This window comes from Vanessa tameamea, chromosome Z (assembly GCF_037043105.1).
Source record: "Vanessa tameamea isolate UH-Manoa-2023 chromosome Z, ilVanTame1 primary haplotype, whole genome shotgun sequence".
Lineage (NCBI taxonomy): Eukaryota > Metazoa > Arthropoda > Insecta > Lepidoptera > Nymphalidae > Vanessa > Vanessa tameamea.
In genome coordinates, this window is record NC_087341.1 from 15,472,925 (window position 1) to 15,490,636 (window position 17,712).

The window sequence follows — 17,712 nt, forward strand, 5'->3', positions numbered from 1 at the left end:
TAATTTAAAGTATTGCTTTAATTTAAGACCTCTTTGTATAACACATTGTATGTGTTTCAACCCTTAGGGTAGAATATCCAAAAACTCTTAAATACGTATTTACACTCGTGTTTGTAAATACCTTAGTGACTGAGACGACAAAGAGTTTTGACAACAAAAAAAAAAAAATATTTTTTTTTTTTTGTTAGTTTATTTTATTAAAAAATCTTAGTTTAACGCGGAAAGGAGCGCCTTCTTGAGTGAATAGATCTATACAACGTAATATGTTTCCATCAGACTCTTCTGTTATACACTACACTATTTTTAAAAAAAAAAGATTTATCTGAAAACAATCCTACAAATATCAAATAAAAAATAACAAACAAAAAACAATTCAAGTCACAGGTGACACAATTAGTTATACGGTTGAGGAGTCCTCTTCACTCGTACAAAAGGTTTAGAGTTACTTCCACAACGTATCTATAATGTAGTTTGGTGGTTACTCAAGTGGTAGGATTACATAGGACACATATTTCTTCATAATGTTTGTTATTGGCGAGTAACAGACGAACGAGGCACAATTATTAGACACAGTGGTATTTCATTTGAACCTGTAATCTTTAGTTCAGATCGTGTACGACGTACTTACTCGCCATATTTACCGAATACGTCGACTACATTAATATAGGAATGTAATTCTTAGAAAATTAATCAATACGGAAAGTCAATACCAAAAAATATTTTTACATTAAAATTAAAGAGACTATATATTTTTTAAGTAAACGTAGTTCTTTTCTTTCTTTACTTCTGTTAAGATTATAATTACGTACGTACGTCACATGTCTAATTATATTAATGACGGTCAAGATTGAAGGCCTCGGTTGTTAATTCGAGCAATTAGTCGCCCCCCACGGACTTATTTGTTACGATAATACAGATAATGCCAGTGTTCTTATCATGGCTTGTAGAAATAAGATTTATTAATAATTATTGTTATCATAATACTGTTTACGAATGAGCTTTAATTTTTTTTATCGATATCGATAATGACTAGATCTTATTTCTGAGAACTACTTACCGGCTTAAAGTTTTCTTAGTGTATAGCACCCGTTTATCTGCTAATAAATCAATTATAACTGGAAACAATTACAAGTTACAACATGTACAAATCCAAGCATAGATAACGATCCAATGCTTGGATTTGTACATGTTTACATCCAAAATTAGATAGATATCGATCTATCGATATAATCTGATTTAAAATAATACAACACTACAGTTGACGCACTTATATGTTAACAAGCAGCACCCACAGGTCTGTCACATCGTCGTGCTGCTAAATAAGAAGGCCAATGTGTGGTTGTATATGTCTATACCAATTACCGAAAAGATAATTCACTCGGATGTCAGAGACAATATAATTTAATAACAGACTGACGGATCTTTTATCTTAGCTAATGTTTATGTGTGTGTATAATGCAAGATATATTACATTACACCGATAGTTTCTGAAAAGCACAAAGACAATATTTTATAATACAAATTGATTTATCTTAATCTAAAAACAAATAAACCCTAAAATGGATGCATCCCAGTACATGTTTGAGATTAAACATTTACATTTAACATTAAACATTTAAATGCGAGTATTTCACCCAAACTTTACAACTAGGTTGCATTCCAATTCGAGCGTTCTAATAGCTTCATTAAATAAATTCAAGAAATATCGTACGTACAGACACACGGTCCGTTTTAGTTTTATTATGATAATACTGATAGTGCAAGACACTCTGGGTCTCTCAGGGGCAGTTGTCGCAATACTAGTCGAATATTAATCAATAATAAAGTTTAAACAATTCTAGCTCTTTGATAAACATTTATTTACTCGTATCTTATTGTTTAAATCCCAGTTTATATTGCGAACAATCAACCATTCTGTAAAAAAATAGTTCATGTTACTCGACGTTCATACTCTTATTGATTTCTCTGGAATTACTTAGTTGTGTTGATGTCAAAAGACACTGGTTCCCTAGGTTTCCCTGATTAAAGTGAAAACTTTGGTCTCGCTAATATGAGGGAACAATGTTAAAGGTCGGAGCCGAGTCGGGAAATGGTGAACAGATTTCTCGGCCCAAATATTTGTCTTCAAATCCAATGTAATTTGGTTCCGTTTGCAGTTGAAACAGCATTTTTTATTATATTTGTAAATGCTATCTATTAGGTCAAAGAATTATTAAAAAAAAATGTGTAAGTGGTTATTGTGACACTCTATGACGATTTTTTTATTGTAGATAAGAAAATAAAAACTGCCAATTTTAAGTGACACTTTAAAATATAGCTGATATAGCATTATTAATGGTGTTTAAACAGCCATTTATTGATTATTAAGGAATGGCCCTTCAGAATAAAAATACCACTTAAATTCGAAAGTACGTCCATAGAAACCAATACTAAATAGTTTAGATACGTGACACACGACACACGGAATTTATGAAAGAAACAATAAAATAATTTTCAGTTTAATTTAAGAGTGTGTAGAATTAGTCGGATTTCTTTTTCGAATGTCGAATTAACATTATTTTGTATCCAATTATGCCCTAAAATCAGTCAAATAATGAAAGAGAAGAAAATGAATATTTAGCTAAGATATATCAAAATTCCAATGGTGACATTGGGTAGTGCATTGGTAATAAGGGACAGACTCCGCCTCGACATCGGCACTGTTCGCTCGTACCCGCGCCGACCCGGACGCTTTCTTAGATAAGTAAGTTAAGTTTCTATCCTTAAATTATTTATATTAAATAGTTATATATCGAATGATAATTACGTTTACAGTGATTGAGTTTTTTTTTTAATATAGATGTAATACGTTGCGACATTTTTTATATGTTAATTTTATAGTTATAATATTTTCTTACCTATGCTTGCGTCTCGAATTTTTATATTTTTAATTTTTCAGTATGTGTGGAACGTAGCGTGTATAATATGTATGTTTCAGTATATGTGAAATATTAACTTGCCCTCGTTTATCTGAGTGTCGTATGTTATTCGCGCACGGGTTTCACGTTTACCTTACTTCTTACTAATAATATAAATACGAAATTATGGATCGATGTATGTTTGGTACTCAAGTGCCAAAACGGCTGTAGGGATCCCAATTAAATTTGATACAAAGACAGATTATAGACGGGAATAGGACAGAGGATACTTTTTATCCTCAACATCAAACGCAGGCGAAGCCACGGCCCTAAACTAGTTATCTATAAGTATGATACACGCTGTTACAATTGCATACTCGTTTTTGTGGCATTTATCATATTCAATTTGAAATTTAATTCCAATTTAAGCCTTTTTTGTTTGCATGTAAAAAATAACTAAGTATATCGTATAAATTAGGGGGTATACACAAGTTATAGAACGAAATTTCAAATCTAGTTTGAGCTCCGCTGATTGTTGTTTAATTTGGACTATTCTCTTATGTATCGTGTAGATAACTTATTATCGGTCTGCATTGTGTTGACATATTTAAGGGTTCAAGGTCGTTAATCTTAATTCGAGATGTTCACGCTGCGTATAATATCGATATCTAGCTACTTAATGATTTCTTGTATTTATTATTATATTATAAATTATTTTAATTTTAAAATAGTCCCGGGTGTTTTTGGTTGGAATTTAAAATCAATTTAATTCCATTTTTAATCTACTTCTTCATCAATATTGTCTTCGGTCTAATGGGTAACCTATAAGTAATAAAGGTGCAGAAGATAAGGTTGGAACCCCAGGGTAGGTCAATAAAAAAATATCGTATATTTCTTTTGAGAATTCTAAGTTCCAACACTTTTTTAGACATCTGGGTGCATAAGCCTTAGATTACAATCCTATCCTATGGAATATGAGAGTGAATAGTGAGATAAAATAGTGAGATCTGCGTTCTCAAATTCATTTTTAAATGATAATATCACCTTCGTAGATTGCCTTGGAATTGGCTGCCGTCGCCGATATTGGTCAGAAGAACATCCATACCTTAATACATACATACACTACATATAAAATATATACGTATTTAGTTTTCATATTTATTACATAATAAACGAAATTAACTCAAATATCATTCGTAATATAACGTGCCATGGTTATGCGAATAAAAAGTTCATAATTTCGAACGCATGTAATACTATTATTTAAATCTTGACAACCCACATTAAAAATAAGTATTTATTATAAACGAAAAATATGAAATCGATTCAACTAAATTAACTAGTAAGCAAAGGAAAGATGAATTATGTTTTTTTTTGTGTAATTTTTCAGAAATAATCAATATAAAAATGGTACTAGGGAGTATAATGCGTTCGGCGACGAGGTTGAGCCGGTCGGGCGTCACCCATTGCTGCCGAAGAGCCTTTTATAGCACAGATAACAAAGGTAAATTTCAATAATAATTCGAGATATTATAAGTATTAATTTTCTACTAATAACTAACGTTAGAATAGGCGCGATCAGAGTAACAACGTATGACTTCTGTACTAAGTTGTTTTTTTTAAGAATGCTTAAAATAAGTTGAACACGAGTCACGACTTTTTTTGCTTTGCAATGAACGTTCTTTACCAAATAATTTAAAAAACAGTATAACATTTAATTCCTGTTTATTTTGGTTATATGATTAAAGAGTTAGGATATACATATGTAGGAAGGGTCACAGAAACCGAGTTAATTGCTACTTTAATGCTATTTTGTACAGGTAATAAACTGCAGAAGGATCCCATTAAATTATATGAATGAGCTAAATCGTTGCGGGTATAATTTCTTAAATACAGAGAAGATAATATAATTATATTTTTAATAAACAGTTCAACAGTCTTTATTATTGATATTTGTTAGATTACAATTATAATAATAATGTATATATTAATAGCTTGCATTTTGGTTTATTTTATAGAATGTTTTTTCTTTGCGGAGAGGTTTTAATAAACATGGCCTCGCTTTATGCAACTGCGACATCCTTTCTTTTAGCTTTTAAAAAATGTTTCTTTGTAGGTATTAATACGATGGCCACCACCACAACGAACGATACTTTTTTCTTTTTTTATGTTACCTATCTGTAGGCAGACGAGCAAATGTGCCACTGATGCAAAGTGGTCACCACCGCCCATAGACAATGGCGCTTTAAGAAATATTATCCATTCCTTATATCACCAATGCGCCACCAACCATGGAAACTAAGATGTACTATCCCTTGTGCCTGTAGTTACACTGGCTCACTGACCATTCAAACCGGAACACAACAATACTGAGTACTGCTATTTGGCGGTAGAATATCTGATGAGTGGGTGGTACGTACTCAGATGAGCTTGCACAAAGCCCTACCGCCAAGTAAACCGGTTCAATGGTATCTGAGTTGTTGAATGATTTGCGTCAGTTGCACTGATTGCATCTCCTTTAAAACCAAACCACATCAATACAAAGTAGTCCTGTTTAACGGTAGAACATATGACAAGTGGGTGTTACCACTAATAGGTAGTATGACTGATAATGTCCGAATGTAATTATAAAATAGAATATTTTATCACATTAGGTATTTAATTTTTATTGTTTGAACTTAACGTTATCTCGTTCAATTCATATATTCTTATTGATAATACGAAAACGAAGATCACTAATTGTCTATCTTCGTGATCATTTAGTGCCTAAGATATTAATTTTCAAACATTTGTATTAGGTATCAAATTATTTTTAATTAATCTAAAACAGTTTTAATTTAAAACAAAACTAAAAGCGAAGTAAGTTTGCGAGCGATTTATTAAATACATAATTATAATATATTGTAGAATTAATTTTGAAATGCATTGCGAAATTTTCACACATTCCTTTTACTAATTGAATGCTAAATAATACAATACGACGATCTTTCTGTCAACAGTAATTTGACGTACGAAAGAAGAAACCAAAATTATTTTGTAACAGAACCTATTGATCTAATTAAAAACATTGTTTAAATGGTTTATGGTCCGTTTCACGAACATTTTTATTATTTAATTATTCAAATGAATATACACTGTAGGCCGAATGGTCTATTGAAAAAGAAGTTTTGCTTTTTTTCAATGTTTAGCCATGTGTAAGAAATGTATCACGTTGTTAACATTTATAAAATAAATATATGTGATTTATTTATATTCCAGGACGCTACTACACAAAGAAACACGAGTGGGTGTCATTGGATTCTGGCATAGGGACCATCGGTATTTCAAGTTATGCCCAGGTGCGGACTGAACATTATTTTAAATATACTTTTAATTGTATCGCAGATTCTACTTACGCAAATCTTACATTATTTTTATAAGACGTTATTTAACTTTTAATTAAATGTGGACTGAATATCGGAACCAGTTCAAACCAGTTTCATCTTAGGTTAAGCAGATTTTTTTACAATTTAGGGACATTAAAATATAATATATATTAAATTTCATGTAGTTCTGATTTTCTCGTAATTATGTTATTAATTTAAGTAAATATTTAATTTTTTAAATATACAATTTATCCAAATTAAATCTTTCGTATTCATAAAATACGAAAAACGCATTTATACAAATAATAATTTGTATAAATTACTTTTGATTGGCTCGTAATTTACTTTTATTGGTTCAGGATCGTGAGATAACTTTATGTTTTATCTAAATAAAGGGCAATTATCTAGTCAAATATCGGGGTCTGGGACCGACCCGGCGCGCGGCGTCTTAGTTTCTGATTATTGAGGTCAATAGCATTATTAACTCTTTGTATGTAACTCGAATAGTTATATTTCGTTATTATCTTTGCACATGACACCATTATTCAAACACCGATTACTTATTAAACGTAGTCGATTATATATTTATAGCTGAGATCTATTCTACATTAAATATTCGTCAACTTATTATAATGAGCGTTCTTCTAATTTAATCAAACGAATTTAAATGAACTCAAAGACGCCTCTAATATTATATAATTTGTCAAATTACAATCTGTTGTTCAGAAGATATGCGGAAACAGATGAACATATATACATAGCCCGTTGAAAATATCTGGACTCACATTTTGCCGAAGTCGGGTAAAAAGTCATGATGACCTACAATCAATTATATATCTATGATATTATATTATTTCCAGGAAGCTTTAGGCGAAGTTGTGTTCGTGCAGTTACCTGACGTAGGTCGAACGGTGGCCGCAGGCGATGAGTGTGGAGCCCTCGAGAGCGTCAAAGCCGCTAGCGAGGTCTATACGCCTGTCTCTGGAACTGTTAGTACATATATTTATAACATATGGCTGTCAGGGCAGGTAGGTTCATCCACGAATCGGAAGACAATGTTTGCAAGTCCAATACAATCTACAAGCCATTATCTTGTGATGGTTGGAAGTCGCTGTAAACTGCCATTGTGGTTATTCTTGGGAGACGTTTTAGCTTAAAAAAGGACGACCTTTGGCTGAGATGATAATGATAATATTTCTAACTTATAAATTTAACTTCGAAACCATACACAAGTTTGAGGAACAATATTAGTGGCACCCTGTCAAGGAGCAGACTTAAACGCGCTGCTCTAATAGTCATGAGTCCATACACAAATAGCATTTCATTAGAGGTTCCTCACGATGTCAAGATCCATGTATTTATCCAAGTTGTCCTTTTAGATTCTTTCAGTGGTAATGAACAACGAATGACTGACACAGAACTGTTAAATGGTGGTGTATTTGAGAATCCGAAAAGTCCAAATGGGTAATATAACCATATATTTCCCGATTTAGAGTTTTTTTTTCTTTAATTAATAGGTAGGAAGACGGGCAAATGGGCTCCCTGACGTTGAGTAGTCACCGTCGGCCATAGACATTGGCGCTGTAATAAATATTAAGCATTCCTTGCATCGTCAATGCGCTACCAACATTGGAAACTAAAATGTTATGTCCATTGTGCCTGTAGTTACACTGGTTTACTCACTCTTCAAACCGGAATACAAAAATACTAAGTATTGCTGCTGTTGGGCCAGAATACCTGATGATTGTTTATGATCTCCCCAACAGAGTAAATAATATTTGCATGTATAATGATGTTCTTACACAGCTATTACAAAGAGGCTTCGACACTAATTTCAATCTCTCTTAACATTCGACGTTGGTTTATTAGTTAGAATGGCTAAATAATCGGATTGGAATATTGCGTTAAACAGTCCATTAATTCATTAAAAACAAGGTTACAGAGTTCATACTTTGAGCCCCTAGGGTGGAGAAATAGCATATAAAAAGGATGAGGCAAAGAGCGGCTGCTAATAAATATTTAATAAGCAATCATAGAAAAAATATTAAGACAAAGCTATAATTAATTATTCTTATAAATTATAGATAACAGAGAGGAACGACACAGTCGAATCAACACCGTCTCTTATCAACAAATCCTGCTATGACGAAGGCTGGCTGTTCAGGGTGAAGCTGTCTACGCCGGATGAGATCCAGCAGCTCATGAATCAGACGGAATATGAGAAATACCTCGAGGAGTCTCACTGACATTGCATTTGCCTTTAACTTTTCTTATAAGTTAGATAGTAACGACGTTAATCTCTGAACCTCATATCAAATTATATTTCGAACAGTTAAATATAATTTGTAAACATGCCGATAAAAATATAAAACTCTTACAAATATACTCTATAACAATATAAAAATACATGTCCAGTGTAAAATCACTTGCAGAGTTAAGAAATTAAAACTTTGCAAAATATAATTTATATGATTTGGAAAACGTAATAATTGTACTATAAAATTAAAGTTATTTGTTACCAACTTTTATTTAACTTCACCTGCCTGTTGCGAATCTGTCGTTGAAGACATTTTTGGTGTTAACTAAGTTGTTTCTTTTTAGTATAAAGCATTACCAAAGAATTGTTTTTAAGAAGTTTTTTTTAATTATTTTTTTTCGGTCCAGCAATTTATTTGTAAGAATTTTACAGATATAGCAGTAGTATGGTAATAATGAGTTAGTTTTTGTAAATATATGTATGTATAGAGTAAGACTTTATTATTAACTACTACACTCCGTATCTAAATGTTGCATTGACATCGAAATGGGATGAATATGCAACTAAACGTTGCATAGTCGATACTAAAATGATTATATCTTGTATATTGTCTCGGTAGAGGTTATGTACGTTGAAAGAAAAAGCGCTGTCATAAACTAATAGATAATACTTTAATTATGCAAGAAAAAACTACAAAGCAGCTGCTCCAGATATTATTTCGATAAGTTCCCTCGTTATGACGGCTTGGCGCGTCCTATTGAATAGAAGAGTGAGCTTTCTGATCATATCGTCGGCATTTTTGGTCGCATTGTCCATAGCCGCCATTCGCGCAGACTGTTCAGAGGCCGCGGATTCTTTCAGTGCGTAGAAAAGTAAGGCAGCAAAGGTCCACTCAGAGTACGACTCGAGCTGGTCGTCCTCTACGTCGTCAAATGCGGTCATGTTTGGTGCTGTCTGTCATCAATAAACAAAAGCGTTATTCGATAAAAAAAGTCATGTAAATATGTCACTGCTGTGCAAAACTTTTATTAAGCGTCGAAAATTTAGAGCCTAATCCACTATCCTACGTTACCAGTTAATAACTATACATGGTGCAAAGTACATACATCCGTGGAGAAAAATAATTTGATATAAGCCGATTTTCTTCACAATAATTTCCTTCGCCGCCTACCGAAATGTTAATTGATGATGTTGAAACGAAGTACGCATGCGTAACACCGTCAGATTTCCAACTCTTATCACCTATTCCAAACTCAGGAGGAGAAAAGTCAACTAAAAAACATTGACATGCGATCTTGAATTATTTGATATTATACACAACTACGTTTCGAATGTCGACGTACTTTTTATCAGAATTTTGGAAGTAAAATGAAAATGGAATTAGTGTTGAATTAAGAAAAAAACATTAATCAACGACTTTTTATAATAGTAGTGTATAAACATGCACAGCCATGAGCAAGTCGCATGGAAAATGTAAATATATCTTTTTTAAGGGTTGTTTATAATAATTCCTTCTTCGATTGGAATGGATGTTTCTGACGATTTCTCGACATATATCCCCAATATTTAATGACCAACCCGGTATAACATATTCATTAGGCAGTCATATAGGATTACTATTGGACAATCATAAGGTAGTTACGATTTGAGTTATCGCAATCTTCGGCTAAGAGTTATATAGTATATTTAAATAATAAACTTGCCTCTATTTTACTCTTCGTGAAAAAGGGTATAATGGTCATCTCATATTTAACAGGGCTGAAGTATTTGTTATAATATATCTCGCCAATGTCATAAATGTACCCTGACTGGACGATGGCGGCCGCTATAGTCGAAGCGTCCTTAAACACGGGAGCTATGCGACCTATCTGTTGAAATATCAACAAGGAAACTACATTAATAACGTGTCTATGTGGTAGAACAACTTGGAACAAGTTCTAAGCAACATTTTTTTAAACCAATACTTGAACTTTTAACTAGTATAGGTCAGTGCTAAATGAGCATTCGAGATTTGTACCATAAAAGTCGAGAGTCAATTGGTAATATATTGCCATTAGGTACTTATTTCAGATACTTATTGTTCAAAATGGCGTCGTAGTCTAGTCCATATTCGGAAAATATGGTCTTCTATCTGATTTTTTAACATCGCTTTCAAACAAATTTTGAATTCACTGTTAGAGTAAACATTAAAGAAATAGATAATTACGTCTTTGACATTAATGAGCATATTTTCGCTATATTGTCTCCTGAGCATAGCACGCGACTTATCTCCAACACAAACGAGCCTGTTCGCCGCAGCATCCGCGCTGCGAGTCGTCATGCTGCGTCGGATTCTACGCGACACGCCCGTGTGTACACCGCCACATAAACCTATTATGAAATAGCAACCTTTTTAGTATTATTTATCTCAAACTCAAATACAAAAAGTCGTCGTAACATATATCCAATAGTTATTTGTATAACAACAAAGCTGATCTAAGAAAAAAAAAAACGAGTTTAAGCGGATTACGAGGCGGATTAAAGCTTAATAAACATGACAGAGTGTGCAATGGTCTATGCGATAACAGTGCTATATATAATATATATTAATATAGTACATTTATGGACAGAGCGACACCTTTACACGCTGTAAGCAAAAACACGAGGTTACGACACTGCACATGATAATACTGTGATCATACACAACGTACAAGAACACGGTCCATCTGTGTTTTATATATTCATATAAAGTACCTGCATATATGTATAGCTGCCTCGTTGGTCTAGTGGCTCAAAACACAGATTGGGCCGATAAAAAATATTGGGTATTTCAGTTGAAAATTTCTCAGTAACAGCCCGGAGTCTCGAAGCTTGAAGTGTACACTCCCATGCCTCGAAAATCGCTTGGCCCTTTGTCCGCCGCCTTAACTCTTTCCGCCCGTATCGGATTTGCCGTCTCATTGGATTATGAGAAAGTGCACCTGTGTTTGTGTCACACACTTGTGCACTATATTATGTTCTGTGTGATGTATGAGATGGCTGGTCTCCCTTGAGATTGGTCGCCGTGACCAAAGCGGTCAGGAAAACATCATCATATTTATAAGGACAGCCACATTGTACTGTCTAGCTGTGCAACCATGACCACTTAAACGATCACTCCCATTTAAAAAAGGACGGTTATTAAAAAGTTTTTATATATTCTTACTAATATTTTTATATAGTTTTGATTCCATTAAATGTTTTAATTTATCTATACATATAATATACTTATTATGTAAGCACGTGGCAGTAATATTCGATGTATTTGATAATACGAAGCTTTTTGAATAATTACACCCTTGTTAATTTTGAATGTTCCAATAGCAACTTTGCAGCATTCAAAAAGTAAAATTTTCGGAAACCATATTAGATGCCATAGATTATATAAGATTTCGACCAATGATATCACGTCAACTGAACGTCAATTGGAATCAGCAATAGTTTAATTTAAGTAAAATTAACCTGTCGTAATAGTTGAGATTAATATTATGCTCCAGAAAGTCTATCTATAACATCATTGTGTAATCCATTAATTAATTCCAACTACGTGATGGTTTGGCCCCTTCACCTATTTGAACTGTTGTTTGTAAAACATTTGTCATACATAATTATAATGATGAAAATTCATAATAACATTGCATTACAAAAAGGAAATTCCAATATTAAGGAAAATATGTGACCATATTCCACAGTATAATTGTTAATTGTTTGAATATTTCTAATAGAATCTATAAATGCCATATCTATATTAATATTAAAAATCCGAAAGTAACTCTGTCTGTCTGTTATGTTTCATGAGCAATCCATAACATTTATGCCTAATACCCGACGAGCACCTTCTAAAACGCATAACTAGTATAATTTTTAAATATAGTATAAGAATCAAATATTCCTACTATTTTTTACGTTATTTGATATATCGCTTGCGTTGTCTTGTTGTCATTTTCATATATCTACGTAGTATGGGATTCTTTACCGAGTACCGGACCGAAAACAAATGACTCCCTCTCCGTCATCGTGGGATGTCATGTGATCGCTCAGGCGTTTATGTGGCGCACCCGGGCAGATTGTCACGAAACAGCCATGTGTCCAGCAAGTATCGGCGTAACCCAAACGGATGATAACAACAGAACAGAAATAGGGGATCACAGATTATCTCCACACCTTTGCCTCAGGGTTTCGTATATCTTGACCTTGAAGGTCCACGCACGCAGGATCAATACGTTATGTGAGCACCACCTTGTCTGTCCAGGATACCTTACGGTATAACGGTATTGCTCTCTCAAGTATAACCGTGTTGAATTTGCCATAGATATGGAACAGATGCACTTAGTGACCACTACATTTGATCTACTATATATTTAAAATATACATGACACCTAAAAGATACTATATTATACAGTCTTCGAATAAACGCCAAAAATAAAATGGTTTAATTTGAAATAATTATCTATTACAGTGCTTGATTATATTGTTCCAAAATCAAATATTATTACCATTTGTTGAAATTGAATTAATAATTAAAATAATTTATTAACCACATTAATAATATGAAATATTAGCATCAGTGTCCAAATCAAAGTGCTGACAGTGTAATCACTGTTAAAAAACAACAAAGTTCGTGTTATCAATTTTATTTAAGCCTTCGACGGAAATAAGTAACATACATATTTACATGATAGTACTTATTATTGCGCGAATATTTGCGCCTTATGTGTCCATGATCTGCTTTAGAGCTCACTTTGTTTACATATTACGTTATTTTTATCCAATTATTCGAAAATACAGTGCGTTGTTGTCAACATTTTTGAAATTAAATTTCAATTTGACTTTGTTACTGTTGGGTCGATTTAAAATCAACTTTTCAACCAGAAAACAACAGTACAAAGTATTCATTTATATAACAACGGTAAATTTATTAAAGAGCGCGTGGTAGATATCACAACCGTATGTTTTTTAAATAAAGGTTATGTATATGAACTGTGGGATATGAAACTAAGCCCACAGCGAAGGTCAGCTAAGCACGGACTCGCTACACACTCATACTTATGGTCGGCTTGTGTATGTTATGCTCTGATGATGGCTGTCCAGTAACAGTTGTCCTCCGTTGTTCCAGTTGTCATTTTAGGGGTTGGTCGTAAAATATTAGGTAAAAATTAGAATATCATTCCTTGGAGTTCAAGCTTGCTTTATATCATCTATTTGGGTTAAGTGATTTGCCTGTGAAAGAGCAACATGCAAACAGACAGACAGAAAAACCGACAGTGTTGCTTTCAAATTTATAATATCAGTATAGATTAATATTAGTTTTTAAAGAAGGAATGCAGGGCGCCTTAACACAGTTGAAGGGAGAATAGTATTTTTGGTAATTAATAAACCACTCAGTGCGATAAGTTGTGACGTATCGAATAAATCGATAATTGTCGTTAATATTTTATATATTTTTAATAATTAGGTTCCTGGTGTAAATAAATTATTATTATGGTTAATAGCAGTAATACTGCTCGTTTCAGTCGACGAATATTACAGAGCATACCGTTTTAATATTTAATTTATGTCGAGTCTCCAATATTAAGGACCCGTTATCCTCGTTGTAAGGGCTGTAGTCAAAATGTACGGACTTATTAATAAATAATTGCACGCCAACTGCGTATGCTTCTGTAGACGCACGCCTCACCCTGGGGTCAATAAGAACCGAGATACCAGAGTTATCGATTCGTCAATATTTTATTACTTTAACACGACTGATAGTCACACGTGGAACATAATATCTGAATATCTGAGCACAAGCTAATGTCTCAATATTATTTAATTAAGATAAAATTATAATTGCTTTATAGAATATATAAAAGTAATTATTTAATTTACTTGTTTATTTGAATTTTTTTTTTTTAATACCTCTATCATATTTACCAATAAACGGGGATGTTTGTTTTGTTATGAATAATTGAAAATATTACTAAATAAGTTTCACCCGCAAAGATATGCTGTTGACGTCACAAGCGTGTTCGTTTAATTATTTATTCGTCTTACTAATTATAATAACAAAATATAATTAAATTAATTTGTATTATTAAGAGATAGGAGAGAAAATATTGTTTCGAAATAGATGAGTGATTTATAATTTAAAAACAATAAGATAATACCTCTATCCGATGTAACAGCTACGTATATCCTTTTGACTTTCTTATCATCCTTGCCCTCGGCGCCCTCAGCAGGTATCTCGGGCGGTGCATCCGTCTTTGTCTTGTCATCTTTCTTGGCTACTTTAGCAACTAAATGACTCGACTCGTAAAACTTCTGGGGTCCGTAACCAAATGGTCGTGCTGATGCAAGCTCTCGTTCTGCTTTTGTGAATCTGATGTTTTTTTAGGAGAACAGACAAGTTAAATTATTGAGCGTTTCAAACGTAAAAATATTGAGCGAATTTAACGGTTGCCTCTTTATAATCCTCTCCATTTGTAAATATACTAAGTTTTAATAGTCGGTTTATTCTTGTAACGTCTTGATGTGCATCGTCTTTTCTCTTGCTTGAAACGGGACGGAAATGTGTAACATGGAGCCGGGCAAGAGCGTGCTAATTGATTTGACTAATAATCATGCGCGGTGTTGCGTGCTAGAGTTGGCTGTCAGATGTTACACATCATATGATTACTGTAAGGCTCGTTATTCATTTCATAATCTTGTTTTAATTTGGCTTGAATACTACCATAGGCTAAATTTTTCACGACTTTTACATCGCAAAGCTGCCCATTACGAACAAAATAAGGCAACGACCATAACTGTTTATACTTAAGATTGCGTGATGCAATTTTTGGCTTATCGGATGAGGCAGTGACATATTTATAAACATGCCGCCAATGGGATAAACTATATCGCAGACTACTTAGTCAATTTACACCAAAATATTCACACTTATAAAAATAAAGCACATAATATAAACAATGAAGATGTACAACAGGTAACCTCATCTCAAAGCGCTCTTTTTGATCGATCGATCGAAAGAGCGACGAGAACGATCTCTTCTAAAATTATCTAGTATAAGCTTTGGAACTAAATAACGTTTATAATTTATGTGTCGGATAGAAATCTTCCAAAAGGTGCACCCACTGAATCGGAGCATCATGGCGGAACAAACTCCAAATCTTATCCTCAAAAGTGAGAGGAGAATAAAAATATGTCACCGTAGGAGCCCTTATTCTAAAGTAAATCTAACTTAAGCTCACTGCTATTAGATAGTCTATAGCTAAATAATAATTGAGCGTTTGACGAATTTAAAAAAAAACATCAAAGTACTATGGTCGTTTTATGATAAAATTGATAACCGTTGTAATATAAACAAAATTTAACCAGTAATAATATTTATGGTCGATTTTATCGTACGACGTCTCGATGCTAAACAGACTCGAAACTTAGATAACAACTCATTGATATTATGATGTGAAGAATATGAAAATAATTGTATTTGCATATATTATTAGAATCGGGGTCGACATATAACTTCATATTTAAGTTGTTAAATTAATATATTTTTAATATAGTCATCTCTGGATATATACAGATAAACTTACCATTTTCCATCACAATGGAATGATTTTTTTAGAAACGATAAATTATTATTATTTATTTAAACGATAAAATTAGGTTGTGAATCAATTTTGATCAAAGGCTGTGATTCTTTGGGGAATATATAATTATAGAAAAAGGGCATAATTAGTAGGATAATAAAATCTTTTTACTTGCTGGCTGAAACCATCTTCATTGTCTTCGTAATCTTCTGGATATTCTTCACCGATTTCAGCCGAAGCGACACTTGTTTGAGCTGTACCATACTAGAATAGTTTTTGTATTTTATCTAAATACAATTTGTGTATCAATTTTGTCGATGTTGCATTTATGATCATTGATTTGACATTTTTTTTTATAGTAACTTGACATATTGACGTTACGTAAGCAGAAATTATTTTAGTCAGCCTTTTTAGGTCTAGTTTATATAAATTTGTTTTTGTAAAGTCCATGCCTGAAAATAATCTTCCTTATACTTTTATTTCTTCACCTGGGTTTTTACGATGCTCTCACAAATAAAAAAAAGAAATATATTCAGCTTTTCTTTATCTTGATTTAAAATTGCATAAGTAATAAATTTGCGTAATCAAATAATAACATAGATGTTGTGGTAACTTATTCGTATTGTATGACGAATGTTTTTGTATATTCACAAAAAAATAAAGATAATATACTTTAATAAAATAGCTTTATCAATAGTTGGAAAGAAATATGTTTTGTTATACACAAATTATCTTCCTTATCATGTTAAAGGTATTTGTGATATTGTATTGTTTGTAATGATACCTCTTTACATTTAAAGTTGACAGTAAAAAAAAAACTAATTATGACGTTGCAATCAATGCATTATCACTGATGAATTTAGTTCTAAATGCCAAGAAAACAAAATGCATACTGTTTGCCTTATGTAGGAAGCAAAATTTAAAGCTAACCGTAAATAATATTGATCTTAATGTATCTGATACTAAAGTATTTCTAGGAATCACTTTAGACTGGAAGCTTCAGTGGAATCCTCATTTATCGCCTATTACAGAGAGGCTCAGCTCCATATAACATAAACATAATAACATAATCAGCCTGTAAATTTCCCACTGCTGGGCTAAGGCCTCCTCTCCCGTTGAGGAGAAGGTATGGAGCATATTCCACCACGCTGCTTCAATGCGGGTTGGTGGAATACACATGTGGCAGAATTTCGATGAAATTACACACATGCAGGTTTCCTCACGATGTTTTCCTTCACCGCCGAGCACGAGATGAATTATAAACACAAATTAAACACATGAAAATTCAGTGGTGCCTGCCTGGGTTTGAACCCGAAATCATCGGTTAAGATGCACGCGTTCTAACCACTGGGCCATCTCGGCTCTACAATATAAGTTCCATATACGCGGTTTGAAAAGTTAGACAACTAACCGATATTGATGCTACTGATGCTATGAAATGCAATTAGTATATTTTGGTTATTTTATAGTATTATTCCTTATTTATTAAGTATTAACTTTGGGGTAACGCTATAGATGTTAAAACTGTTTTCATTCTTAAGAAAGAGATATCCGACCTATTTATAATCATATAGTTCGAGACTCACTTCGGGATGTTTTTATTGAAG

General features: G+C 32.9%; 2 protein-coding genes across 2 annotated transcripts in view; one reads left to right on the plus strand and one right to left on the minus strand.

The window, feature by feature from the left end:
- LOC113404122 (glycine cleavage system H protein-like) overlaps positions 1–8,784 on the plus strand; it is a 90,052-nt gene extending 81,268 nt beyond the window's left edge. Inside the window, exons 2-5 of the mRNA XM_064220425.1 lie at positions 4,288–4,401; positions 6,156–6,235; positions 7,123–7,251; positions 8,347–8,784. Coding sequence (XP_064076495.1) covers positions 4,305–4,401; positions 6,156–6,235; positions 7,123–7,251; positions 8,347–8,508 — 468 coding nt within the window. The 5' untranslated portion in view covers positions 4,288–4,304 and the 3' untranslated portion in view covers positions 8,509–8,784. The remainder of the gene's footprint in view (positions 1–4,287; positions 4,402–6,155; positions 6,236–7,122; positions 7,252–8,346) is intronic.
- Positions 8,785–9,172: 388 nt separating this feature from the next.
- On the minus strand, positions 9,173–16,430 carry LOC113404139 (ATP synthase subunit gamma, mitochondrial-like). Its single transcript, XM_026644919.2, has 5 exons — positions 16,277–16,430; positions 14,684–14,895; positions 10,726–10,889; positions 10,219–10,387; positions 9,173–9,469 (listed from the first exon to the last, which is right to left on the minus strand). The coding sequence occupies exons 1-5, from the start codon at positions 16,366–16,368 to the stop codon at positions 9,210–9,212; spliced, it is 897 nt and encodes a 298-aa protein (XP_026500704.2). The 5' UTR covers positions 16,369–16,430; the 3' UTR covers positions 9,173–9,209.
- Between the last annotated feature and the right edge of the window lie 1,282 nt (positions 16,431–17,712).